General features: G+C 49.1%; 1 protein-coding gene across 3 annotated transcripts in view; it reads left to right on the forward strand.

Moving 5' to 3' along the window:
• Nucleotides 1-20,991, forward strand: part of WDR25 (WD repeat domain 25) — a 141,971-nt gene extending 120,980 nt beyond the window's left edge. For all 3 annotated transcript variants that reach the window (XM_080807775.1, XM_080807774.1, XM_080807776.1), the window contains 3 exons: nucleotides 17,351-17,521; nucleotides 19,853-19,993; nucleotides 20,523-20,991. In XM_080807775.1, the coding sequence (XP_080663901.1) occupies nucleotides 17,351-17,521; nucleotides 19,853-19,993; nucleotides 20,523-20,744 (534 nt within the window). In that variant the 3' untranslated portion in view covers nucleotides 20,745-20,991. The remainder of the gene's footprint in view (nucleotides 1-17,350; nucleotides 17,522-19,852; nucleotides 19,994-20,522) is intronic.
• Nucleotides 20,992-27,449: the final 6,458 nt, after the last annotated feature.

The raw sequence follows: 27,449 nt of genomic DNA on the forward strand, positions 1-27,449 counted from the left end.
GGTCTATTCAAATCTCTGACCCACGTATGATGATGAGGAGGAGGAGGATGATGGTGGTGGTGGTGGTGGTGAAGGACAAGAAGCAGCAGCAGAAGTAGTAGTCGTTCTAGGAGTTCTTTGTATATTCTTTGGTTGTTTCCATCCCTTCCATGGTTTCCTGTGTTCTATCTAAGAGATTTTTGCCTGCTCTGAGGTTGCGAACATTTTCTCCTATGTTTTCTTCTAAAAGTTTCACACTGTCGGGGCACCTGGCCAGCTCCGTCAGGGGAGCGTGTGACTCTTGATCTCAGGGTGGTGAGTTCGAGCTCCATGTTGAGCGCAGAGATTACTTAAAAAATAAATAAAGTATTCCACATTTTGCTTGTATTTTCAGGTCTGTGATCCTTTTGAGTTAATTGTTGTGTATGGTAAGTTTTCTTCCTTATATATATATATTTTTTTAAGTTTTTATTTATTTATTTGACAGAGAGAGAGATCACAGGTAGACAGGGAGGCAGGCGGGGTGTGGACGGGGAAGCAGGCTCCCTGCTGAGCAGAGACCCTGAGATCATGACCTGAGCCGAAGGCAGAGGCTTAACCCACTGAGCCACCCAGGTGCCCCTCTTCCTATATTTTTGTTGTGTGAAATACTCTGTTGTTTTAGCACCATTTGTTGAAAAGATATTCCTTTTCAATTAGATTGTTTTTGGATCTTTGGTTGATAATCAGCTGACCATGTAAGCATGGGTGTCTTTCTGGGTACTCAGTTCTGTTCCGTTGATTGCTTGACCACAGTTTCTTGGTTACCATGGCGTTGTAGCAGTGTTTGAATTTTGGCAGTGCAAGTCCTCCAACTTTTTCTTTTTCAAAATTGTTCTGGCTATTCTAGGTTCTTTATAGTCCCATTTCACTTTTGTAGTCACCTTGTCAGTTGCTTGCAAAAGAGGGGGGAAAGCCTGCTGGTATTTTGATTAGGATTGTGTCTAATTTACAGACCAGTTTTGGGAGAATTGACATCTTAACAATATTGAGTCCTCTCATCCATGAGCATACCATCTCTCTCTATTCATTTAGGTCTTCTTTAGTTTCCCTGAACCATGTTTTGTAGTTTCCAGTGTTTTGATGTTGGACATACTGTATTACATTTATGCCTTTGTATATCATGGTTTGGGATACTATTGTGAATAGAATTTTATTTTAAATTTTATTTTCCAATTGTTTATTGCTAATATATAGAAATACTATTAACTTTCTTAACCTTGTGTCCTGTGACTTTGCTAAATTTATGTCTTAGTCCTAATAGCTTTTTCATGGATTATTTAGGAATTTTCACATACACAATCACATTGTCTGTGAATAGTACAGTTTTAGCTTCCTTTCCAGTGGTTATGCATTTATTTTTCTTACTGTATTTCAATAACTAGTATCTCCAGTACAATATTGAATAAAAGTGGTGAGGGTGAACATCCTTGTCTTGTTCCTGACCTTATGGGGAAAACATTCAGCCTTTCGTCATTAAGAATGATATTAGATATGGGTTTTGGATAAATATCCTGAATCAGTTTAAGGGCGTTACCTTCAATTCTTAGTTTTCTGAAGGTTTTTTTTTTTTTTTAAATCATATATTGGTGTTAAACTTTGTCAAATGATTTTACCACATCTGTATTTTTTCCTATATTCAGTTAACATGGTGAATTACATTGATTTTTTAAAAGAAATGTTACATAAACCATGCATTTCTGGAATAAACCTTACTTGGTCATGATGTATTTTTTTTAAATATATGGATAATTCTAGTTGCTAATAATTTGTTAAGGATTTTATATTTTTGTTCATGAGGATTATTGGCCTACACTTTTTTCTTGTGTTGTGTTCATCTTGTTTTGATGTGAGATTAATATTGGCCTCAAAAAAATGAGTGGAGAAATCTCTCATCACCTACTCCCTGAATGTTTGCGTAGGAGTGGTGTTATTTCCTCCTTAATGTTTGATGGAATTCACCAGTAAAGGCATCGGGACCTAGGGTTTTCTTTGTTGGAAGATTTTTAATTACAAAAAAATTTTTAAAGGTATATATAGGGCTATTCAGGTATTCTGTTTCTTCTTCAGTCACTTTTGTAACTTTTTTCTTTCAAGAAATTTGTCCATTTCATCTAAGTTGTTAAATGTGTTGGCCTCAAATTGGTCTTAACATTATTTCATTATTATTTTTTAAGATTTTATTTTATCTTATTTTAAAAAAAGATTTTATTTATTTATTTGACAGAGAGAACGAGGTAGAGAGAGAGAGAGCACAAGCAGGGGTAGCAGCAGGCAGAGGGAGAAGCAGGCTGTCCGCTGAGCAGAGAGCCCGATGTATGGGTTGAACCCAAGACCCTGGGATCATGACCTGAGCCGAACGAAGGCAGACGCTTAACTGACTGAACCACCCAGGCACCCCTTTTTAAGATTTTATTTATTTGGGGTGCCTGGGTGGCTCAGTCAGTTAAACATCTGCCTTTGGTTCAGGTCATGGTCCCAGGTCCTGGAATTGAGCCCCACATCAGGCTTCCTGCTCAATGGGGAGCCTGCTTCTCCCTCTCCCTCTGTTTTCACTCTCATGCTCACTCTCAAATAAATAAAATCTTTAAAAATAAAAGTAATCTTTAGGAATGAAAGATTTTGTTTATTTACTTGAGAGAGAGAGAAAGAGCAAGTGAGAGCTCTAAGGCTCCATCCCAGGACCCTGGGATCACGACCTGAGCTGAAGGCACTTAACTGACGGAGCCACCCAGCTGCCCTTGTTTCATTACTTTTTATTATTATTCTTGTTCATTCATTCATTTACTATTATATTTCATCTATTTGTTGCTACTATTAATTTATTAATTATTATTTTTCATTATTTTTTCTTCCTGTTGATCTGAGTACCAATCTGGTGTCATTCCCCCCAGTTTGAAGAACTTACTTTAGCATTTCTTTTAGTACAGACTTCCTGGTGGCGAATTATCTCAGTTTTTGTTTATCCAAAAAAAAAAAAAAAAATCTTTATCTTGCCTTCGTTTTTTCCGTGTCAGCCGTTTGTGAAAATACCTTTATGGAAGTATAATTGACTTATATTAAACTGCATATTTGAAGTCTACAGCTTGGTAAGTTTTGATATATGTATACATCCATGGAACCATCCCCACAGTCAAATTAAGTGATATATCCATTCTCTGTAAACATTTTTGGGCTCCTTTGTAATTTATTCTCCTGCCCCTCCATGGCTTACACTTGTCTTCAGGTACCACGGATCTGTTTTGTCATTATAAATTAGTTTCTGTTTTCTAGGATTTTTTGTGTAAATATAGTCATAGGGTATGTACTCTTTTTTTAAGGTGGCTTTCCTCCTGATTCGGCATAGTTATTTTATTTTGAGATTGATCCAAGTTATTGTATGTACAAATAATAGTTTATCCCATCATATTGGTAGGTGGGGTTCCACAGTAAGGATATACCATAGTGTACTTATTTACTGCTGATGGACATTGAGTTGTTTCCAGCTTTTGGTTATTACAAATAAAGTTACTATAAACATTCACGTGCAAGCCTTTTTGTGAATACACATTTTCATTTCTTTGGGTGTTATAGATTACATTGTGCCCCTCTCCCATTCATATGTTAAAGCCCTAACCCTAATGTGGCTGTATAGGGCCTTTAAAGAGGTAATTCAGGTTAAATGAGGTCATAAAGGTGAGGCCCTAATCCAAAATAAGACCCGTGTATTTTAAAGAAGAGGAAGGGACAACAGAGCTTTCTCTGTGCTGCAGAGAAAAGGCCACATGGGGACACGGCAAGAAGTCAGTCTTTAAGCCGAGGAGAGAGGCCTCAGCAGAAACCAGCCCTGCTGGCACCTTGATCTTAGACTCCCAGCCTCCAGGGTTGTGAGATAATAAATGTCTGTTATTTAAGCCCCAGACTGTGGTACCTCTTTATGGCAGCCCAAGCAGACTAAGATATTGGATAAATATCTAGGATTAGAATGTCTAGGTCATATCCTAGTATATATTTAACTTTTAAAGAAAATTCCAGTTTTCCAGATAGTTGCACTATTTTACAGTCCCACAAACATTGTGTGAGGGTCCTACTGCTCTGTGTCATAGCCAGCACTTGCTGTGATAGGCCCTTTAAATTTTGGCCATTCTGAAATAAGTGTAGTGGCATCTCCCTGTGGTTTTCATTTGCATTTCCGAAATGACTAATGATGTTGTACATCTTTTCATGAGCTTCTTTGCCATCTGTGTATTTTTTTGATGAATGTCTAAGTGTCTTGTCCATTTAAAAAAAAGAAAAGACTTCTTGTGTTACTGAGTTTTGAGAGTTGTTTGTATATATGTTTATCACATGTATGATTTGCAAATACTTCCTCCCAGTGCATGGGTTATATTTTTGTTTTCAGTGTATTTTTGGAAGAGAATTTAATATTTTTGATAAAGGTTAATTTCTCATTGTTTTTCTTTTCTGATCATGCTGTTAGTGTCATGTCTAAGCAAACTTTGCCTAACCTAAGGCCACCAAGATTTGCTTCTGTGTTTATTAGCAGAGGTTGTATAGTTTTGGGCTTTATATTAATCTGTGGTCCATCTCATATTAATTTTTGTACATAGTACAAGGTAATGGATAGAAATTCCTGGTTTTGCACATGGATATTCAGCATTCCTGCAACATTTGTTGAAAACGGTACCCACACCTTTGTAACTATGGGAAAATTACTTGACTGAATATGTCTAGGTCTATTTTTTTTTTAGACTTTATTTATTTGTCAGAAAGCACAAGCAGGCAGAATGGCAGGCAGAGGCAGAGAGAGAAGCAGGCTCCCTGCTGAGCAAAGAGCCCGATACGGGACTCGATTGATCCCAGGACCCTGGGATCATGACCTGAGCTGAAGGCAGCTGCTTAACCAACTGAGCCACTCAGGTGTCCCTGTGTAGGTCTATTTTTGTAATATCTTCTCTCCCATTACTTACTTTGTCTTTACACCAATACCCCATCGTTTTCTTTTAATCTTTCTCATTATTTTCATCTAATGACTCTTGAAATCAGGTAGTATAAGTCTTCCAATTTTTTTCTTTTTCAAAATTGTTTTGACTGTTCTAGGTTCTTTGTACTTATATTTCAATTTTATAACCACGTTGTCAATTTTCTACCCCAAAAGGCCTGCTTGAACTTTGAACGATATTGTATGTAATCTACCAATCAATTCTGGAGGAGAATTGAATTCTTAACAGTTTCGAGTCTTTCAATCCATAAGCATAGTATACTTCTCCATTTATTTAAATCTAGTTTGGAGTGCCTGGGTGGCTCAGTCTGTTAAATGTCCAACTTGATTTTGGCTCAGGCCATGATCTCAGGGTCCTGGGATTGAGCCCTACCTAGGGCTCTGCGCTCAGTGGGGAGTCTGTTTCTCTGCTTCTCTCTCCCTCTGCTCCTACCCACCCCCCACATGTCCATGAACACTGTCTCTCTCTCTCTCTCTAAAATGAATAAATCTTTAAAAGAATAAATTTAGTTTAATTTCTTTCACCAGTGTCTTGTAGTTTTTAGTGTATAGCTCCTCCACATTGTTGTTAGTCTTATCCCTACGTATTTATATTTTTACACTGTTGTAAGTTTCTAATTGTATGTTGGTGGTATATGGAGATACACCTATTTTTGTATATTCATCTTGAATTCCATAACTCTAAGTCATTCACTATTTTTAGTTAATTTTTTGTAGATATTGTATTTTCTGCAAAGATGATCATGTCATCTGTGAATAAAGGCAACTTTAATTCTTTTTTTCCAATCTGGATGCCTTTTCCTCCTCCCTCCCACGCTGCGTTCTGTCCCTTCCTTCCAGCTTATTGCACTGGCTTAAGCCTCCAGACCCATGTTGAAATGAAGAGGCGAGGTGGACATCCTTGCCTTGTTCTCGGTATTAGAGGGAAGTATTCATTCTTTTTCACAGTTACATATGTTAGCTATGTGTTTTTGTAGCTGCCCCTGTGAATTTCAGGACATTCCCTTTTATTCCTGGTTTGTTGAGAGTTGTTATTGTGAATGAATGTTGGGTTTTGTCGGTTGCTTTTCTGACATCTTTTGAGGGATATTATGTTTTTCCTACTTAGACTCAGTTAATATGGTAGGTTTGTCAATAGATTTTTCAGTTATTAAAATAACCTTGCATTCTTGGGATAAATCCCACTTGATATCATTTGGGATTCTGTTGGCTAAAATGCGTGAAGAATCTTCACATCCGTGTTCAAAGGGATCTTGCTCTGTCCTTCTCTGGTAATATCTTTGTCTCCTTTTGGTATCAGGGCAATGCTGGCCTCATAGAATGACTTTGGCATTGTTCCTTTCTCCCCAGTCTGCTGCAAGAGTTTATATAGAGTTGCTATTATTTCTTCTCTATTTTCTGGAAGTGACTAGTGAAGTTGTCTTAGCCTGAAATTTTCTTTTGGGGAAGATTTGAAACCTCAGACAAAATTTATTAAATAAATACAGGATTATTCCAGTGTTCTCTTTCTCTCTGAGCGACTTTGGTAGTTTGTATCCTTCAAGAAATTTTTTTCTTTCATCAAAGTTATCTAATTTTTTGGCATAAATTGTCTAGAGGCTTGTTAATTTCGTTGACCTTTCCAAAGTACCAGATTTTTGTTTCATTGATTTTTCTTTGTTTCTTTTCCTTTTAAAAACTTAATGATTTTTTTTCTTAATTATTTCCTCCTGCTTAAACCTTGGGTTTAACTTTATATTCTTCTTTTAGTTTCTTAGAGTAGAAGTTGAGACTTTTGTTCTTTTCTAACGTAGATCTTCAGTGCCACAGGAGCTCTCCCCCTTGTCGATGAGGGATATGTTCCAAGACCTCCAGTGGATGCCTGAAACCACGATGGGACTGAACCCCGTATATACTATATACTGTGTTTTTCCCTATACATACATGCTTATGGTAAAGTTTAATTTATAAATTAGGCACAGTAATAGATTAGCAATAATAACTAATAATATAACAATATAATATAATAGTTATGTGAATGTGGTCTCTTTCTCAAAATATCTTATTATATTGTACTTCCCCTTCTATTTCTTGTGATGATGTGAGATGATAAAATGCCTCCGTGATAAGGTGAAATGAGTGACTTGGGCATGTGATGTAGCATTAGGCTACCACTGACCTTCTGACAATAGGCCAGAAGGGGGATCATCTCCATCCGGACCACAGCTGACCTTGGTGACTGAAGCTCTGGGAAGCAAAACCGTGGGAAAGAGGGGACTGTTGTGTTAATTTCCCTCTGGGAGTCACAACTACGTTAATGCAACTGTTGATATATTGTGGTTTCAGTTTTATTCAGTTAAAAATACTTTCTAATAGCTTTTTTATTTCTTCTTGGTCCATGGATTATTACAGGAGTATGCTATTTAGATTCTGAATACTTGGGAATTTTCCAGATATCTTTTATTGGTTTTTAATTCCATTGTGGTACAGAACATACATTGTGTGTTTGAATCCTTTTAAGTTTATTGATACTTGTTTGACGTTCTAGAATGTGGTCTACCTTGGTAAACATTCCGTGTGTAATTGAAAATAATGTTTATTCTCCTGTTGTTGAGAGTAGTGTTGTAGACGTCTCAATTAGATTGAGTTGGCAAATTGTGTTACTCAAGTCCTCTGTATCCTTTCTGATATTTCTGACCATTTGTTCTCTTAGTTAAGAGCAGCTGGTTGAAATATGTGACTAGAAGAGTGAATTTGTCTTATTTCCTTTTTAAGTTCTGTTAGTTTTCCTTAATTTATTTTGAGGCTCTGTTATTAGGTACATAACCATTGAGGATTGTTACATTTCCCTGATGAATTGACTCTGTAATCATTATGAAAGACTTTCTTTATCCCTGGTGATATTCTTTATTCTGAAATCTCCTTTGTCTGTCATTAACCTAGGTGTTCCCGATTTACTTTGATTACTGTTAGCATGATACAACTTTTCCATGTTTTTACTTTTAACCTGTTTCTATCTTTGTATTTAAAATGTGTTTCCGGGGGCACCTGGGTGGTTCAGTGGGTTAAGCCTCTGCCTTCGGCTCATGTCATGATCCCAGGGTCCTGGGATCAGGCCCCACATCAGGCTCTCTCTCGGTGGGGGGCCTGCTTCCCCCCACCTCTCTGCCTGCCTTTCTGCCTAATTGTGATTTCTCTGTCAAATAAATAAATAATCTTTAAAAAAATGTGTTTCGGGGCACCTGGCTGACATTTGTTGTAGGGAGAGCAGGTCTGCTGATGATAAATTTACTTAGCTTTTCTTCATCTGTGAAAGTCCTTATCTCCCCTTCATTCCCAAAGGATATGCTTTTGTCTATAACATTTTGGGCTGACGCTCCGTCCTGTCGCCACTTCCGCTGTGTCCACAGTCTTCTGGCCTCCACAGTTTCTGACACCCCTAGCCCTTCAGATTGCTTCATGTGATGCTTCATTTTTCTCCCCAGGTGCTCTCAAGGTTTTTCCTTTAGCTTTTCAGCAGTTTTATTGTGATGTGTCAGGGCTTGGTTTTCCTTGGTTTCCTCTTCGTGGCTTACCGAGCCTCTTGACTCTAAGTTTATGCCTTTTGCCAAATTTGGGTACTGTCAGTCAACAAGTATATATATTCTTCTGCACTGCTGCCTTTCACCTTTCCTTTAAGAACTCCAGTGACAAAAATACTTAAGTTTTTGCTATTATCCCACAGGTCCCTAAGGGTCTATAAGTAATTTTTTTTTCAGATTGTATCATTCCTGTCGATCTGTCTTCAGGTTCACAGAGTCTTTCTTTTGTCACTTCCATTTTGTTATCGAGCTTATTCTATGATTTTTTTCCCCCCAGTTCTAAATTTTTCTATTTAAAAAAAAATATGTAGTTCCTGGGGCACCTGAGTGGCTCAGTTGGTTAGACATCTGCCTTTGGCTCAGGTCATGATCCCAGGGTTCTGGGATTGAAGCCTGCATCAGGTTCCCTTTTCAGTGGGGAGCCTGTTTCTCCCTCACCTCCTCCTCCTGCTTGTATACTCTCTCTCTTTCTGTCAAATAAATAAATAAAATATTGTTTTGGAAAAAGAATGTTTATCTTATGCCATTGGGGATTATTATAATCACTATTTAAATGTGTCTTGTAATTCCAGCGTCTGGGTCACTTCAGGACTGACATCTGTCATTTCTCTTCTGTGGTGGTTACTTTTTACATTTTCCTGGTTCTTTATATGTCAAGTTACTTCAGAATATATCCTGCATATTTTGAATATTATGTGGTTAGATCCTGGGCCCTATTAAAGTCCTATGGGAGAACAATGATTTGTTTGTCTTAACAGCAACTAACCACATTAGATTCAGACTCTAAGTTCTTTCTTTCTTTAGGCAGTGGCTCCATTTTCATTGTAGTGTTCTGACCCTTTGTGGTGCTGGGCCATGAACGGGTTAGTTTCAGACTTGGGCAGTGGTTATATGATATTCTGCTTCTCCTGTTTTCGGTGGTGCTTCTGTGATTGTGTCCGTGACTGTATTGCTTAGGGATTGTCCTGCGGTGCGTGTCGGCTCACACACAGAACTAGAGGATTCTCAGCTCTCTCCTCTTTGGAATTTCTCCCACACTGTCTGGCCCCAGGGTGTCCTTCCCTGGTTCTTCTGGCAGAGAGATGGCATTGTCTCAGACTGTTAGCCTTCTGCCTCGTCATGGTATATACTAACTGGGATTCCTTTCAAGGCGAAGCAGCCAGAGAAAATAGAGGAAAAAAATAATGCGTTTCTCCCCTTATGGTTGTTATATTAAGGCCCTTTCCCCCAGATCCTCTATTCAGATGTTTTCTGTCCGGGTTTTGGGTACTTGTGCTGCACGCTCAGAGCACTGCAGTCCTGCAGTTGGGGCTGATGTTGGGTCCGGGCAGGAGAGCAGGTGGAAATATTTTAAAATTTCCCCCATACTCTCTGGCTTACAAGGGCCCACTTTCTTGTTCCTTTGACCAGAATGACAGATTTATTTCAGAATTTTTGCTGTCCATGCTCACTATGTAGTTCCTTAATACAGTAAGTCCATTTGTCAAAGTCAGGAGTTAAAAGACAGCAAACAAGCGAACCCCTCCCCCAAGCCCCATAAATCTAGGCCCTTAGCTTTCAAATTTTTATTTCCCTCCCCTACCTACTTGCTATTATTTACTCTTTAAAGCCTTTAAGTAGTTGCTTCTTGAATTTTGTCCAGAGCTTTTAGTTGTAATTGGTAGGAGAGAATAAGAAGCCATAGCGGGCTTATTCCATTTTGGGTTAAAACTAGATTTCATCTTTAAATCCAGTCTTTTTTTTCCTCTTTGCTGTGTTTTGAATAATTTCAGTTGTTCTGTCTTCTAGTTTACTAGTTTTTTCTTTTTTGGCAGTATCTCATCTGCTGTTAATCCCATCTAATGTATTTTTTCATCTCAAACATTGTGTATTTCATCCCTAGAAGTTCAGTGGGGGACTCCTACATCCTCCACGTGCCTACCTACCATGGTCACTTTTGCCTCTACCCTTGTCTTTTTCTTTTTTCTGTTTTTAAATTATTATTTATTAATTTTAAAAATTAACATATAATGTATTATTTGTTTCAGGGGTACAGGTCTGTGATCCATCAGTCTTACACAATTCACAGCACTCGTCCTATCACATACCCTCCCCAGTGTCCATCACTCCCTCTCCCCCACCCTTTTTTTTAAGAGGGAGAGAGTTCCTTCCACATGTTGGGATGGGGAAGGGCAGAGGGAGAGAATTTTAAGCAGCGTGGAGCCTGACAGTGGGGGTCAGTCTCACAGCTCTGAGATCATGACTTGAGCAGAAATCACGAGTCAGTGCTCCACTGACTGAACCACCCAGGCGCCCCGCTTTCCTTTACCTTCTTAAACGTATGCTAGACAGATACAGTCACTGTTGTGGTGCCGAGGTCTGTCATCTGTCACTTCTGGGTTTGGCAGGCTTTAGAGGCTATAGTAGGAGTGGTGTGGTTGCTCCTTGTTTCTAGGTCTCTTCTGTGGACAGAGCTAGGAAAGGTTTTTGTTAAGAAAAAATACATCATGGGCACTGGGCTGGCTCGGTGGATGGAGCGTGTGACTCTTGATCTCAGGGTTGTAAGTTTGAGCCCTGTGCGGGGTGTGGAGATTACTTAAAAATAAAATCTCAAAAAAGAAAAAATACTGATTTTTCCCCCCTCAGTTCAAATTTAGGATTATAGAATTTTTCTTTAACTTCTTTGGTTTTATGTATGTTTTCTTTTTTGTACTGGAAATTTTTATTTCTATCTGCCTTTGCACAATTCAGGGGCTATATATCAACATGAGCTGTGTGATGATTGAAGACAGGTTTTTTTAAGGTTTCTTGTGGGTTTTTTTGATCTGCAGAGCATGTCCAGTTGGGATCTACCATCAAATTGCTGATTTTCGGTTCAGAATGTGCATTCAACCAAGGATGTGCCATTATATTAGTGAGCTTTAGTGTCTCTCAAAATAAATCCCGTTTGTGTGGTTAAGCTACCAGCTCAACACACGGTTAGTTTTCTTCGCTTAATTTTGCTTTCACATCTAGAGCCTGCTTTATGTTAATTTGGTTTCATTGTTTTATAAAATATATACATGACTCTAGAGAAGAAACTGGACAACCTATAGCTTGTAGGCCCTCTCTGGCCTGCCACCGGCTTCGTACGGTCCTTGAGCTAAGAATGGTTTCTATCGGTTAAGTGTCCCAGCTCTTGATTTCCAATCAGGTCATGGTCTCAGGGCTGAGAGATCCAGCCCAGCTATCGGGATCCACACTCAGCAGGGCATCTGCTTGGGATCCTCTCTCTCTCCTGCCCCTCCCCCTTGTGCTTGCACGTGCTCTCTCTCTAAAATAAATACAATCCTAAAAAAAGATTGACTTCAGCATACACATGCCTGCACATGTGTTCACACACCTGCACCCACGTACACGCACACAGGAGAGTAAGCATCAGTAACGGTATGTGTCCCCAGAACCCTGAACTACTCACTGTTTGGCCCCTTGCAGACATCCTCTAAGTTCTGTCTCTAATCCTGTCTCCTCCTGTCTCCTCCATTCTCTTTCTCTCTTTATTTACTTCTTTAGTTTCTGGTTTATCCTGCTGGGTTTTTTTTTTAAGATTTTATTTTTATTTGTTTGACAGACAGAGATCACAAGTAGGCCAAGAGGCAGGCGGAGAGAGGGCTTAGCAGGCTGGCCACCGAGCAGGGAGCCCGATGTGGGGCTCGATCCCAGGACCCTGGGATCATGACCTGAGCCGAAGGCAGAGGCTTAGCCCGCTGAGCCACCCAGACTCCCCTTTGCTGTTGTTTTGAATGGAAGCTGCACACACACGTTCCTGCCCCCGCTTCCTTTCACCTCGTACACTGCTGCTCTGCCACCTGGGGCTTTTCTTACGGGACAGTGTGCCTTGGAGGCCGCCTCGTAGCGGGGCAGGAGGGCAGGCCCCGCTCTTGGCTGCATCATCTTCTGGAGTGTGGGTGTTCTAAGGTTTATTCAACTGGTCCCTTCTAGATGTACGTTTGGGTTATTTCCGGTTTTTTATTTTTATAAGTATTGCTGCTTTCATTGGTGTTGTACTTATATCTTTTTGGGGTTTTGCCAGTGGACCTGTGGGATCGTTCCTACAGGTTGCTTTGCTGGGTCCTGCAGATTGCTGAGAAACAAGGCATATGTTTTTCCTTAATGTTGCCCCAGTTCTCTCCATGGGGATTGTATCATTTTGTGTTTCTGTCAACAGCGTGTCCAGTTAGCGAATGCCCCACAGCCGCCTAATGGAGTGTGTTGTCAAACTGGGATTTTGCTAATTTGATAGGTAAGAAATGCTACCTCTGTGTAATTTAAATTTGCATTTCTCTTGTTATGAGCAAATCAAAGGACCAGTTACATTTCCTTTTATGTGAACTCTCTGTTCACTTTTCTAGCACTTTTTTGTAGAGCTACTGGGTCTTTATCATCTGTTTTGAGAAACTGTGTAGCAGGGATGGTAACCTTTACCTCTAACGTAAGTTGCAAATATTTCTCCCATTTGTCATTTTTATTTACTTTTTTTCTGTTGTATGCAATAGTTTTTAAAATTATTAGTATTATTTTCATGTAGCCAGGTTAACCCATTTTTCTTCTCATTGCTTCTGGCCTCAGAGTCATGGCTAGGAATGGTTCCCCCAGCTCCAGGTTGTAGAAAAACTCATTCAGGTCCTCTTTTCTATTTTTTTTAACATAAATTTCTGATCCTTTTTGAATTTATTAACAGAGCCCTTTTTGGTGTCCACTGTGCTCTGTGTTTGGCTTCTTGAGTGAATTTAACCTATAGAAAGGGGCCCTTTGCTCACCTCTCCAGCCTTATTTTATGCGTAGTTCCTGACATCTTAGCATTTGAAGAGACCTCAGTGTTTACTTTCAGGGAGAAGGGATTGAACCCTGGGGAGAAGAAGCTTTCCCAAGGACCCATAGCTTCGAGCTGGGCACTCTGGCTCCGGCTGGCTCCAGAAGAGAGGGTTTCTGGACATCTGGTTCGGGTCAGCACTGGGCCAGGCACATCGGCTTTTTTGCTGTTGGCCCCATTACTCTCCCCGCCTTACAGGTGCGGAGGCTGAGGCAGACAGGTGTGGTTTGCCCAGGATGGTGAAGTTCAGCAGCAGGGCTCCAGGGTGTCTGCCTGAGAGCTTGGGCCCTCTCCCGGGGAGAGAGGCCTCCCACCAGCCTCCCCAGGGCAAGCGGTGATGTGACACTGAGTGAGACGGTCTGCTTCTGCCTCCCACGCCCGCCGTGGTCTCGGAGTTCCTTGAGAGTCAGGTTTCCTTTGTCTCTGTGTCCAGGACCACAGGAGGACCCTGAGAATGAATGTCCTCTCCCTGAATGGGGGTGGCAGCTCCCCAAGTGTTGGCTCAGCCCCAAGTTCCAGGATGTCGCTGGGAGCTAGTGACCTTAAAGTCCCTGCTTTTCACACTGTCCTTTTGTTCGCTCGTCCATTTGTGCATCCACTCATCCCCTTATCCTCCAGCCATCAGTTCAACACAGCTTCGTGATGCCTGAGCTGTGCGGACCCAGTGCTGCCCAAGGGTGACCGGAAATGGGACAGGTGCCAGTCCCCAGGAACTCATGGTCCTGTGGGGTAGGCAGGTGACTGAGGGAGCATGGCATCCCACGGGAGCCAGAGCAGTGTGTCCCTTTGCCTTTCCTCAGGCTTGGGTGCAGTGAAGTGGTGGGTTGGGGTCAGGGAGCTAGAGCACCTCAGCCCTCCTCCTTTCTGGGGCCCAGCAGCTCCCAGAGGCTGAGGTTTGCTTTGCCAGTCCAGGCCCTTTGTGGTGATGACCAGAAAGCCAGGTCTGCGGAGGGAGGGGACTCTCCGAGGCATCCAGAAAGTCAGCAGCTGGGCCAGGACTGGAGCCCAGCCTGCGCCTCAAACCCGTGCACTTTGGAAGGGGCAGGGACACAAGGAAGGGCAGCCTGTGCTTTGGATGAATCAGAGTTCGCCCAGAGTTTCCCAGGTTTGTCTGCTGGGCCAAGCAGGTGTCAGGATTTCAGGGATGTTGAGTGATTCTCACACCTGAGTATGTCGTGGTGTGGATTCCGTCTCCCACTTTCCTCAGCCAGGTATCTGCTTACCTGACAGAGGCCGCCAGCTGCCGGAGGAGTCCGGGGAGGGCTCCCTTCTGGATGCAGCTAGTTAGGCCCGCGTCGCGCCGTCCCATGCCCCTGGGATGGGACACACCAGCTGTCGGTGTAATTAAGGTTGCCATAAAACCCACCAGCTAGACACACAAATGGCTCCTCTGCTCTTTCCCGGGGCAGGAGCAGTTGTGGAGGCGAGTAAATCACGTTCAGTGGCGATCACTTCAAAGGTCAGCCTTCCACTTACAGCAGCGCTATTGGCGGGGATCGCTCGGAACCCGGCTTGTTTCCCGGCCATTCAGTTTTATGGTGCCCTAATGAATTGGGCCGTTTCCATCCGTTCTCAGGAACATGCAGAACAATGGTTTTCATTCTCCTGGAAAGTTTGTCTTTGGAGGCAGGTGTGTTGGTGGGCTTGCGGGTAGTCCCGTCAAGGACAGGCCGAGGGCCCCTGGCACCTTCCTCCTCTCTGGGCCCTCATGTCACCCTCTGGGAAAAGCTACCTCTGGGCTGTCATGAGCTAATTTATGTGGCACGCCTGCCCAGTGGCTGCCACTTACTGGGCACTCGGAAGTGGCAAGGAGAGCTCTCTTCTTCCTCTGTCCTTTCCTGGGTGAGGAAAGGTGTTTCCCTAGCCCCCTGTGGGGATCCGGGTGCTGTGGCCAGAGAGAGGCCTGCAGCGTGTGGGCCGGAACCTGCCCACGAGCTCATGGTCCCTGCGGGGAGATAGGCACTGCCTGGCATGTGTGGGCACCCACTAGGGGCGCTTCTCTGTGAGATGCTGTAGCTCCGGGGTCTCCTCTGTGCCTCCCCCACCACCGGGGAGGACAAGCTGCCCAGCGTGCAGGCCACAGCCAGGGACACGAGTCGGGCCAGACGTACTCTTCTCTTGGTATTTGCTACCCTGGCCGTCTCTGGGTTTCCTGCTCCTCACCTGAGCGGCGGTGATGGAGAGAGCTTTGGGAAAAGGGGAAGAAAGACGATGAGGCCCAGGCAAGTGGAGGCCTGGGGTGGCTGAAGTGAGGGGTGACTGGAATGGTGCTGGGATGGGAGGAGCTGATAAAGAGATCACTCCAGAGCCATGATTATGGGGCATTGCTCCCTCTTCTTCTCTCCCCTCCCACCGAAGCAGATTCCAGACACTGCCTTGGAAGGGACTTTTGTGAGTTGGACTGTTGTGCAAACTCACGGGAGCTGGTGTTGGAGACTGTGAAGGCGAGCAGCACCCCGGCCCCAGGCCCCCAGCCTCACGCTGGGCAGGCGGAGCATTCGGCTAGCCACACCCCCACTGGGCCCCTATGGCTGGGCGCAGGGAGATGTCTCCCCCCGGCCCCCGCCTCCTGTCCCGGTCTACACTCTGTGAGGCTCAGGGCGGGGGAGCAGCCTCAGGTTGGCTTTCTGCCCCGTGTTCAGAGGCCTGGAGGGCTGCCCTCTCTTTTCTGCCTGTGCACTGCTCTTCAGGCTCCAAAATCTCCCAAACCTCCTGAAATCAACTTAGCTGGGGGCTGCTTCTGAAGAGGCTCATAGAAGAGCAGTCGTTTGTCCTTATCCTCCCCAGGGAAACTGTCCCCATATTTATCGAGGTAGGGAGTGGCCAGTAGGAGACTGGTTTGTGGGCCCCAGGGAAGCAGCAGGGATGGGGAGAAGCCCACCACCCTGGTGGTGGGACTTCAAGCATATCCTTACATCTCTGAGCCTCAGTGTTCCTCATCCGGATAATGGGTCTCAAAACTCCTAAACTGACTTTATAGAGTCCTGCATGTAATGTGAATTTGACTTACACACATTTAAAAGAGGATGATAGGAAATAATATCTGCAAAATTTTAAAGGTTGTGAACTCCAGTTTAAAAAAAATTTGTCAAGACTTTCCGAGCCCCAGGCGAGGGACCAGAGAACTGTGTTTATGCTGTGGCCACATGGTGGCGCCCTGGGAGCTGGTAAACAGGCCAGCCAGGACCTGCAGGAAGGCCAGAGGCCCCCTTGTCCTGGCCTCTTGCTGAATGTTGCAGTCTGGAGTGTGCTGTCTGTGCGTTTGTGAAGTGGAGCTCCTTGTCCGTACAGCGACCGCCCCCAACCTAAACAAGTTGCTTTAGAATGGAAGGTGAATGTGGTAAAGTGCTCTGGAGAAAACAGACGTGCTTGATAGTTAATCACATTGGTTTACAAGACAGGAAGCTATGAAATATTGGTTGTGATGCTAAGAAGTAAAAGTGTTTTTAAAGCTACTCTGTGTACTGTGGTTCTGGTTTTATGGTCTCCAAGGACCCTGGCCTTCTGTACTGCAGTTACTGTTCCAGAGAGAAGAGGCTGGAATTTTGTGAGGTGTGAATTACGTGACATCTTTAGAAGCAAGAGCCTCTCACTAAATACGGCCTGGTATCAAAGGGCATCATTGATGCCCTTTAGGTGCCCTTGGGCAATGGGTCCTTCCCAGAGCTCACGTTTCTCGGTCTCCAGCTGGTCTCTCTAGGTGACTGGTGTGATTGGAAAGATCATCACGCCTCCCTGGGCGGCCAGTGGATGGCGGCCATGTGTCAGTAGACGTGGGGTGGGCACGTGACAGGGAGGACTGTCTGTGGGGAAGGGCCATAAGGCAAGGCTGTATCTCCTAGCAGCCCGGCACTGCCCTCACTGGACCCCCCTGCTGTCTGGGCCCTTGGTGGCCCTCCCCGCGGGTACCTGCCCTATACTCCCGGGGCCCCGCAGCATGATAGGTGCCCGCTCTTGCAGGCCGTGAGAAGCTACAAGGCGACCATCCAGCAGACCTTGGACATCCTCTTCCTCCAGGAAGGCTCTGAGTTCCTGAGCAGCACAGATGCGTCGAGCCGGGACTCTGCTGACCGCACCATTATTGCCTGGGATTTCCGGAGCTCTGCCAAAATCTCCAACCAGATTTTCCACGTGAGAAACCCTGTTTGGCATTGCTTTTCTGTTTGCTTCAGCTGCAGGATGTAGCCCTAAGCTGCTGGGATCCCAGGTTACTTCCTATGAGGATGGTTCAGCGGGCAGGATCTTTAGAGACCGTTCAGGTGCCTGAATCTCTTGGGTCAGGGAGACAAGGGCAGGTCCAGGCCTGCCTGGAAAGCTTTCCGGAGGCTCCAGGTCACAGCACCTCCATGACTGTCCTACTCCTCCTCTGTCCGGCCTTGCCACCCCGCAGGGGAGGGTGGGGGGGGCCGCTCATCCAGATCAGTAGAAGATAGCCACACAACCCAAGACACTCCTGCTTTCCCTCTGCCACCCCAGCCAGCCCCCGGGTTTCTGTCCCGCCCTTGCTCAGTGTGTTTGGCAGGAGCTGTGACTTGGAAGTTCAAACAGGGACCCAAGGTTAGACCACCTCTCTTAGAGTCCTGGATTCACCACTTACAAGCCCGTTATGTAGCCTCTTTGATTCTCATTTTCCTCTTAGGAAATTGAGGGTGAGAAGGCTATTTACCTCATAGAGGGGTTCTGAGAATTGAAGGAGATGATGCTTATAAAGGATCTAGCATAGTCCCGGGCGCAGGGGGCTCTCCATCAGTAACGCACCCTCACCACTGTCACCACCATCAAATCCAGCATCTTCACCACCACCACCGCCACCACCACCACCACCATCACCACCACCATCACCATCACCACCACCACCACCACCACTGCCACCACCCCCGTCATCACCATCTCCACCATCACCACCACCGCCATCATCATCACCGCCACTTCATCATCATTACCACCACCACTGCCACCATTTCCATCATCATCTTATAAGATTTTAATTAAGCCATGGCTAATTTCTTTGGTACTCCCCCTGCCGAATTTAAAAAATGTATACTAGGTGTACATATATACCTGCTCCTCTTCCCTGCTTTTCCTTTTCTCCGAAGCTTCTACATGACCCTGAGCAAACCAGCCTCTAGACCTTTACTACAGGGAGCTAGTGTAACCCGCTGGGAAGGACAGGCCCTGGGGGGGCTGCATGGGCCCGTCTGGCCACCTGGCATTCTGCGTCCAACAGCCTGTGCAGAAACCAGGGCAGGTCGTCAGGGGAAAGTGCTGAATGCCCCAGCCGTGGCCCTCTTAAAAATCACACATCCTCCCTTCCTGGGCGGCTGAGCAGGCGCTCTGCTCGGTGGCAGCGTGCAGGGGAGCTTGTTAGCAGGTGGCCATGGCCGCTGTGCCCCCGACGGGCACAGGAGTCCACAGCTGTATTCCACCTGCTCCCCACGTGGCTCCCCGAGTTTGGGCTCTTTTAGACCATGTGGCTTCAGGGCGACACTTAGAATAAAGGACGAACAGGTGCATCTGAGAAGGGAGCTTGTAGGGGTGTTTCCGTGTGACCCAGCCTCTCAGACACTGCCAGTTCCTTGCCTGGTGCTTTGAACACTTGGTTCGTGCCTTTGTCTTCTCGCCTGGCCGTTCGCCTCCTCAGTTACCGTGTGTGTGTGGGCCGGGGGGAACCTGGGCTGGGCGGGGTCTACCCTGAGGGCTCCCCGTGGAGGCGGGAGGGGGTGTGTGGACTTGTTTCCTGTCACTCTGTAGCAAAGTACCTCAGAGCTGGTGGCTTAAACTAACAAATTCACTCTCGGTTTTGGAGGCCAGACGGCCACTAAGTCTCACTGGGTTCAAGTCAAGATCTGGTCTGGAGCCTCTGGGGGAGCGTCTGTCCCCGCTTCTTCAGACCCTCTGCTCTGTCTCCATGTCCCCTTCTCTGGGTGTCTGATCTCCTGGCTTCCTTCTCTAAGGACACATGTGATTGCATTTAGGGCAATATTAGGGGATAATATCCCCACCTCAAGAAGCTTAACTTAATTACATCTGCAAAGGCCCCCCCCTCCACATTTTTTGCCATATAAGGTGACATTTACAGGGCCCAGGAATCAGGGGATAGATGTAGTTTGGGGGGCCATTTTTCAGTCCCCCACTAGGGCCATGAACCAAGGGATATTAGGAAGGGCAAGAAAACAGATTACCCTCAGAACTTCCAGAAGGAACGTGGCTCTGCTGACACTTTTGCTTTTAGCCCAGTGAGACCTCTGACTTCTAAGACTCTAAGAGTAAATGTTAGTGGTTTTCAGCCAGCAAGTTTGTGGCATTTTGTCACAACAGCCCTAGGAAATGTGTACAGACCCTGAAGCCCAGGTGTGGGGGCTGGACCTGAGGATCCAGGAGTAGAGAACTGGTGGTGTGTTTGTTGGAGCCGGGGCCAGTGGGAGCCTTTTCTACCCTCTCTGTGGCCTCACTGTTTCTCAGGAGAGGTACACCTGCCCCAGCCTCGCCTTGCACCCCCGGGAGCCTGTGTTCCTGGCGCAGACCAATGGCAACTACCTGGCTCTCTTTTCTGCTGTGTGGCCCTACCGGATGAGCAGGAGGCGGCGCTACGAAGGGCACAAGGTACAGAGTTCCTATTCCCCAGCTGGAGAGCAGAGCCCTGGCCCCACAGCCTCCCCGCGGTCGACCTGGGGCCCCAGAGTGCACAGACCCTCTTTCTGGGTAGTTTCTGTTTTCTGTTTCCCAGGGGACACATGCTGTGTGGCCTGGTCTTCACTGAACGCCCTGGGCCACCTCCGGCCCTACGTCCAGGCCCCAGCTGCCAGGCCGGAAAGGTTTTCCCTGACTTAGTGGCTCACGGGACAGGCCATGGGGGTGGGGGAGGGAGGACAGGACAGGGGTGGGGGCTCTTTCTGCATCTGTCCCCTTGTCCTCACTGGGGCAGAAGGGGCGGGGGGACTCAGTGGCTGCCGGTGAGACCAGACACGCCGCTTTGCGGAAGCCGGTCCAGCTGCATTCCCCTAAACCAGCTCCGCGCAGCAGGCTCCGGTGCTGGGCCCCGGGCTGGGCCCCGGGCTTATGGAGGGAGCTCGGGCTGCCTGCAGGGGCCGCTGCTCTGCGGCCCGCTCACCCTCTGTGTTGCCCTCTGCAGGTAGAAGGCTACTCGGTGGGCTGCGAGTGCTCCCCGGACGGTGACCTGCTGGTGACGGGCAGCGCCGACGGCCGAGTCCTGCTGTACAGCTTTCGCACCGCCAGCCGGGCGCGCACGCTGCCAGGGCATACCGAGGCTTGTGTGGGCGCCGCCTTCCACCCTGTGCTGCCCTCCGTCCTCGCCACCTGCTCCTGGGAGGGCGACGTTAAGATCTGGCACTGAGCCTCCTAGTACAGAGCCTTCTGGATGCCGGCCAGGCCCCGGGCTTCCATTCTTCCTCGGGGCGGGTGGGGGTGAGGAAGCGCTGAGGTTGCCTCCGGTCAAACCTTCTGAGCCTCGGTTTCCACATCTGTAAAATGGGGACAGAGACGTGTTTGCCTCAGGGTCGCGAGGCCCGCATTAGCCGAAGTGGCTGGCAGGTGGCTGTTCAATAAACGTGGGTGTCCGCTCTTTCTTAGGTTATCTCAGCGACAGATGTGTGCTGGCCGCCCCCTTGCGCCTGCGCCCTCTCAGGCCCTCTGGGGCTCCAGGATAGACCAGTGGGAGCTTGAGATGGGGCACCCCCTCTGCTGATCCTGATGAGGGACCCAACTCCTGGGGCCGTGGGGGCCCAGTGGGGGCTCTGGGTCTTAGAGCTGCCCCCAGGAGCTCCGTATGGGAGCACGGCAGTCCCCACCAGTGTTGCGGGGCCCAGGCTGCCTCTCTCTCCCCACCAGGCATGGCTCGGGGAGTCCCACTCCCTGTAGGGTGTGCACAACATCCCAGCAAAGAAGTGTGCAGAAGGCTGCTAGGGAGCCCTGAGGAGTTAGGCTGGCAGGAAGACCTGGCCCCCCGGGGCCTGCGCAGGCAGGTGAGCCTTTGCACCAAGTCTCACCAGGGCCATAATCGGGGCCACCCAGAGCCCGAGGATCCACTCTGGGTGAGGAACTGCAGGGGAGCAGGGGTGTCCCCGTGGCTTTGAAAGGCTTCCTGCTGGAGGGAGACTGTGAGCAGGTGAGGAGGCATCCCCGGCAGGGGAGTCAGTGAGGGAGTGCAGAGGACCCGACCAGGAGGCCCGTGGGCAGGGGAGCCATGGGACTGGGAGCCATGGGGTGCCAGCTTTGCCTCTGCAGAACCTGGGTTCCAGGCCAGCTCTGCGGTCAGCACAGCTGAGACCTTGGGAGTCGTCTCCTCTCTGAGCCTCATTCTCCCCATCTGTAGGGCGGTGGCAGGACCCTCTGCCTGCAGGCTTGCTGTACGGCTCCAAGGAGGTCAAGTCTGTGGTCGGTGTCACTATACCAGTGGTTCCAGTCCTAGAAAGGGAACAGGACAAATGGGGAAGGACATCTAGAGCTTGCAGAGGGTTGGTGCATAAATATGTTTATTTCAGTATGTCTAATAACTTGCTCAGGGCTCCATGAGTCAGGCATTCTGGGAAGAGGGAAGGGCAGTGCAAAGGCCCTGAGGTCAGGCTTGTCCTAAGGGCCGACTCCTTTTCTAGCCTTCATCCCTGCCCCCACCCCTGCCCCACAGTCAGTGGGGAACCTGGCAGGCCGTGGGTGTTGAGTGGATACAGCACCTGCTGTGCCTGAACTCGGGGGGGCACTTGCTCTTCAGGCTGCTGAGAGAAGTGAACCCCCAGGCTCATGCGGGATGCAGGGCCAGTGACTCTGTATGCTGCCAGGCTAGAAGTTGGCGGAGCTCAGGGTGGGAGCACTTTCTTTTTTTAGGCTCAAGAATGGCCAATTTGGTGAAAAGAAAGAGAATCATGTCCCATGCTCTGAGGGCCTGGTCCCTACAGAAGTAGAGCTGCCCATGAGGCCCTGGCCCTGGCAGGGTGGCAGGGGGAGCAGAGGCCGAGCGAACGTCCATTCAGAACGTGGCGCAAGTGATGGACACTCCTCCCTCAATCTCGTGTGGCTGCCCTGCTGGGCCTCCCGCCCACACGCTTTCTCACCCCCGCCTCCGATGAGTTCCCCTGCTGTGTGTGGGAAGCTCAGTGATCTTAGAAGCCTGGACTCAGGACACTTTATCTGTGAAATGGAGCCTTCCCATATCACCGGTATCCCTTATAGGCTAATGGCTCCCTCCATGGTGCTCCCATGGTGTGGTGCCTCAGGGCCTTTGCTCCTGCCGTCCCTTCTGCTAGGTCTGATTTCTCCCAGTGCCCCCTGGCTCCCTGCCTGTCTCATGGAATGTGTAGACAGTGGACCTTCGGGGAGTCTCCCCTGAACTCTGTGCGTAACACGCTCCTGTCATTCTCGGTCTTTTTACCCAGAGTGCTCAGCTCTGCCTGAGGTTTTCCCGTCCCTGACACACAGCTGTGTGCAGTGGAGTGTAAGCTTCCCAGGACTCTGGGTGCCTGTTCCCTGCTGTACGCCTGGCCCTGGGCACACAGTAGGTGTTCAATGAATAACTGCACATGTGGCCCATTGGCAGGACACAGCCTTTGGGGTCAGATACGCAGACTTAAATCCTGCTGTCACCTTTCATTGTGTGGCTGCAGGGAAGTGCCGAGCCGCCCAGTGCCTCGGTTCCCCTGTCTATAAAATGAGAATTACTAGTACCCAGCTTGTGAGGGTTAATGAGGTTGAGGTCTGTACAGCTCTTGGCAGGACGTGTATGCAGTAGGCACTCAGGAAACAACAGCACAGAGTTTGGTAATAATAGCATCAGACCGCCATTTGTTGCCGGGCCGAGCCAGTTTAGACCAGAGGGTGCATGCTGGCCCCATTCTCAGGCCTCATCGCGGCAGGCCAAGGATGGATGAGTCTCTCTCTCGCCCTTTGGGCCTTGGCTTGAGCCCGCTTCACTCTCACGGCAGAAGCCACCAGCAAGGGGCTGCCTCCTTCCTCTGCTGACAAGTCTCAGGGAAGGAAGGACGCTGATTGACTAGCTTCTGGTCATGCCCACTCTGGACCAGGGGTCCTTGGCCAGGCGCAGCTCTCACCACGGAGCCAGAGGGAAGTGTGGTGGGACCCCCTACAGGTGTTTTCATGAGGGTGTGTCTCCCCAGATCCAGCCTGAACAGGTCCTCGGACACGCTTGTCAAGTGAAAGATTGATTGGCGAATGAATCTGGACAAGGCCAGGAGGAAGGGCTGCCCTTGTCTGCCCTTGTCTGCCGGTGGGAGGTGGGGGGCCGGGTGGGGGACTGGCTTTCCCAGAGCACTTCTCGTCTGCCTGTCCCACCTCTACTTTCCACCGTCCAGCTCTAGATCCTAGGGTCCGGATGTCCTGCCGTCTAGCATAGCCTGAACTGGTTTTCTGATTGCTTTCCCTGCCGTGACATATTATTATTACCACTTTAAAAAAAAAGAGATTTATTTGTTTATTTTAGAGAGAGAGCACGAGCAGGAGGGGCAAAGGGAGAAGGAGAGAATCTGAAGCAGACTCTGTGCTGAGCGCGGAGCCCGACACGGGGCTCAGTCCCACGACCCTGAGATCCCGACCTGAGCTGAAACCAAGAGTCAGACGCTTCACTGACTGTGCCACCCAGGCATCCCGTTACCGCTTGTGTAATATGAGCATTGTTTACAGACTGTATTAAATCAGGCTTTGCTGTGAGTGTTGGGTGTGGCCAGCAGCTGCCCACCCCGTCTCCTGCACTGAGCACACACCCTGGCTGCCTGCAACCCTGTGGGGTTTGGAGTCGGGAGAGGGAGGCCGGCTCAGGCCCCAAGCCCAGCACTCACTTGCTTGGGATGTTGGCGGGTGCTTCGCTTCTCTGAGCCTGCTTCCTCATCTATAGACGGGCCTGTGGGAACAAGCAGGGCAGGAGACGCGGAGGAAAGCCCTGGCGGGTCGCTGTCCTCTCTCTCCGCTTCACTCGGGGCCAACAGCATCCACGTCTCTGTCGGCCAAGTCCGCCGCTTTTCCACGCACGTCCCCTTGAACCAACCAGAGCTCTGATCCTCCTGGGGCAGGGTACATGCGGGGCTCCCCACTCTGGCTGCTTCTTGGCGCTCTCCTCTGTGGACTTGATGCCTCAACTCCATGCCCTGCGGGTGCCAGCTGCCACCCCCCCCCCCCAGCTCCCGCAACTTTCGTAGGTTATTTTATTGGGAAAGAATGGCAGGCACACTCTGTGCCTTTGCCGCTTTCTCCGAACGCCGTCTTCCAGAGAGCCTTCTTAGAGGCTCACTCGGATCCTCTGCAAGGTGTTGGGGAGTTCATCATTTGCAATTTTAAAATAAGGGAGCTAAATTTAGACAGTGTGGAGCTGGAATGAAAAGAAGCGTGGGCCGTGCCTTCCGCCCTCCTTCCCGGGGCTGAGTGCCTACTTGTACCCTCACCTGTGACTCCGGGACACAGACCTGAAGCGTTCGTGGGAGAAGAGCAGTTTCCACCAGAGGCGCTGGCGTGTGACTGTGTGTGCTGCCGGCCGGAGGTGATGCTCGAAGCCGCACCCCCTCTGCCCAGGGGGCCCCGCTCTGCTGTCCAGTGGAGGGCACTGCTGCTTGGGACACCGTCAAACTCTGAAGCGTGTGCTCTTTCCCTTTCTTCAGCCTCTCCTGTGGCTCCCCGTGCACTGGGACAGCCAGCGATCATGGAGACCCCTGGGGATCTCCTAATGTCCCTAGGCTGCAAAAGGGGAGACTGGCCCAAGGTCACATGGCGAGCAAGTGGCAGAGCCAGCCCAGCGCTGCCCTGGCTGGGGGTGGAGAAGTATGCGCAGCTTGGCAGGAGGGTGATAGATGCACGGGTGGGGGTGGGCCAGGGGCGAGAGGAAGGAACCCCACTCTGCGGCCTGGCTGGCTGCCTGGGTAGATGGGGCTAAGAAAGTAGAGGGCAAGGCTTCACCACAGCCCAGAAGTTCCCATCTAGCGGAACATCCCAGGACAGATCCAGAGGGAAACTGGTGGCCCCCAGGCCGAACCCTCAGGCAGGCACGTGGAAGCATAGAGACATTTCTGGAACTCCCCAGTGATCACATATCACATACCACAGCCTCTTCCCTTTGTCGGGAATGCCCACTGACGACTTCTTCATCCTTCAGTACCCAGCATGAGCGTCGTCCTGGAGAGTTGCTCTCTACCGGCTGGAGCAGGAGGGACCTTCGCCTCTCTGCATGGCTCTGTGTTCTTGAAGCCTTGGGCCTAGAGTCACACCATCTGCCTCCCCCTGACCTCTGAACTCGTGGGCAGAGCAGGGACCCCGTGGCCAGCACAGGGCGGGTGCCCACCAGCCCCATTATCAGGAAGAGGAGGGATGCACCAAGTTCCCACCGAGGGGGGTTCTGCCAGTCACTGACCAGAGCCACCTGCACTCATGAGACCCAAGGTCCGGCGGAGCTGGTTTGGAGCCAGGGGGATTTGAGCGAAAACCAAGTTTTTCTAGCTCAGCCCCTCAAGAAGTGGTTTGGGACCATAGCATCCCATGCCAGCCCCCACTCAAGGTGGTGTCAACTTGAGCCTCCTCAAAATCACGTGATGGAACTCCAGACACCCCACCCCCTTGCTCTGTGTGGCCGGGTCAGCCCATCTCTGTAGGCTACCTGGCTCTTGGCCAAAGAAGTCACTGTTCCCACCCAGCCCCGAGCAGGCCCTCCTGAAACAAGACCCCCTCGGGGCTCCGACTGTGGCTGGTTTTGGAGGCCATGGCAGGGCAGCTCTGTGAGGTCTGCGGGCTGCCTAGGTGACTATGTGGGGGCTAAAGCCCCAAATCTCAGAGGGCCCTCGGCCCAGTCTGCAAAGCCGCAGGGTCCCCAGCCCTGCTACCCAGGGCCTGACACTTCTGAGTCCATCGGCCCTGAGGAGCGAGAGCCAGGCAGGACTGTGATCACCTGGAGGAGGGAAAGCGGAGGCCGGAAGAGGCAGCCCCACCCCCATTCACACAGCCAACGTGTGGGGCTGACTAGATGCGGGTTCCCTTCTGGGAACACCTCTGAGGGTCTGCTGGGTGCCAGGGGCCGCGTGCTTCTCCCGGCACCCTCCCAGTTGCTCCCCCTCATTCAGGGTCGCTTCCTGTCTGCCCGAGAGGAAACTGAGCCCCCACAGGGGAGCGGACTCCCAAGCCTCTCCCTGTTCCCTCTGGCTGGAGGAGACGGCTTCCTGGGGCACAGCTCCTGGGGAGGGTGGTTGGGCCGGTGCTGGGCTCTCCTGCAGAGGCAGGTCAAGTGCAGGGATGCTGGGAGCCCCTGCTGATGCCCCCCCTCCTTGGGAGTCCCCTGGCAAGAGGCGGACCCGCCCTGGGTCTACACTGCAGGGTGAGCCAGGCCACTGCAAGGACTGCACCCGGAGCCGGCTGGTGTCCAGCAGGAAGGGTGCAGGCCCTTGGAGGGAACAGACCCTGTGAGGACTGGTCTCCACCCTAGGCTTTGCAGAACCCCCAAGTAGATTTTCGAGGACAGGGATGAGCATGCGTCTGAGATAACCGGGCTCATGAAGAAAGGAGACAGCAAGAGCAGGAACCAAGAGAAACCCGTGAGGGAAGCGCCAGACCCAGTCCGACCCGGCTGTGCCCACGTGTTTAAGGAAACAAAAGGCAAGTGAGAAGTGATCCCCAGGAAACAGGACACGGCCGGGGGAGGGGGGCATTGTTGGTTTGCGAGACAACCAAACAACATCTAGGAATGGACACATTCACAGAAAACTACAAACGCAGTGGCTGTGTTGGGTGTGGACAAAGCAGAATGCATGTGAAGGAAGGCAAACCACGTGGGCTGAGCTCGGGGAACCCCCAGTGCAGGACACGCAGTGGGGAGGGCAGCATGCCCAGAGGGTGCAGTGAGAGGGGCTGCCAGGGGTCTAAGGCAGTCCCAGGAAGAGAGAGGAAACAAAAAATTAAAGAAAGTTGAGCATTTTCCAAAACTGGTGAAATAGACCAGTCCGCAGGTACGGGACTCTGTGAAACCCCAAGAAGGACAAATGCATGACGACGCGCCTCAGGACCTGCGGACAACCGGAGGGACATTCCGAAGGGGCCAGAGAGCAGAGGGCAGGCAGTC

The sequence above is a fragment of the Martes martes genome, assembly GCF_963455335.1.
Source record: "Martes martes genome assembly, chromosome: 7".
In the NCBI taxonomy this organism is placed as follows: domain Eukaryota; kingdom Metazoa; phylum Chordata; class Mammalia; order Carnivora; family Mustelidae; genus Martes; species Martes martes.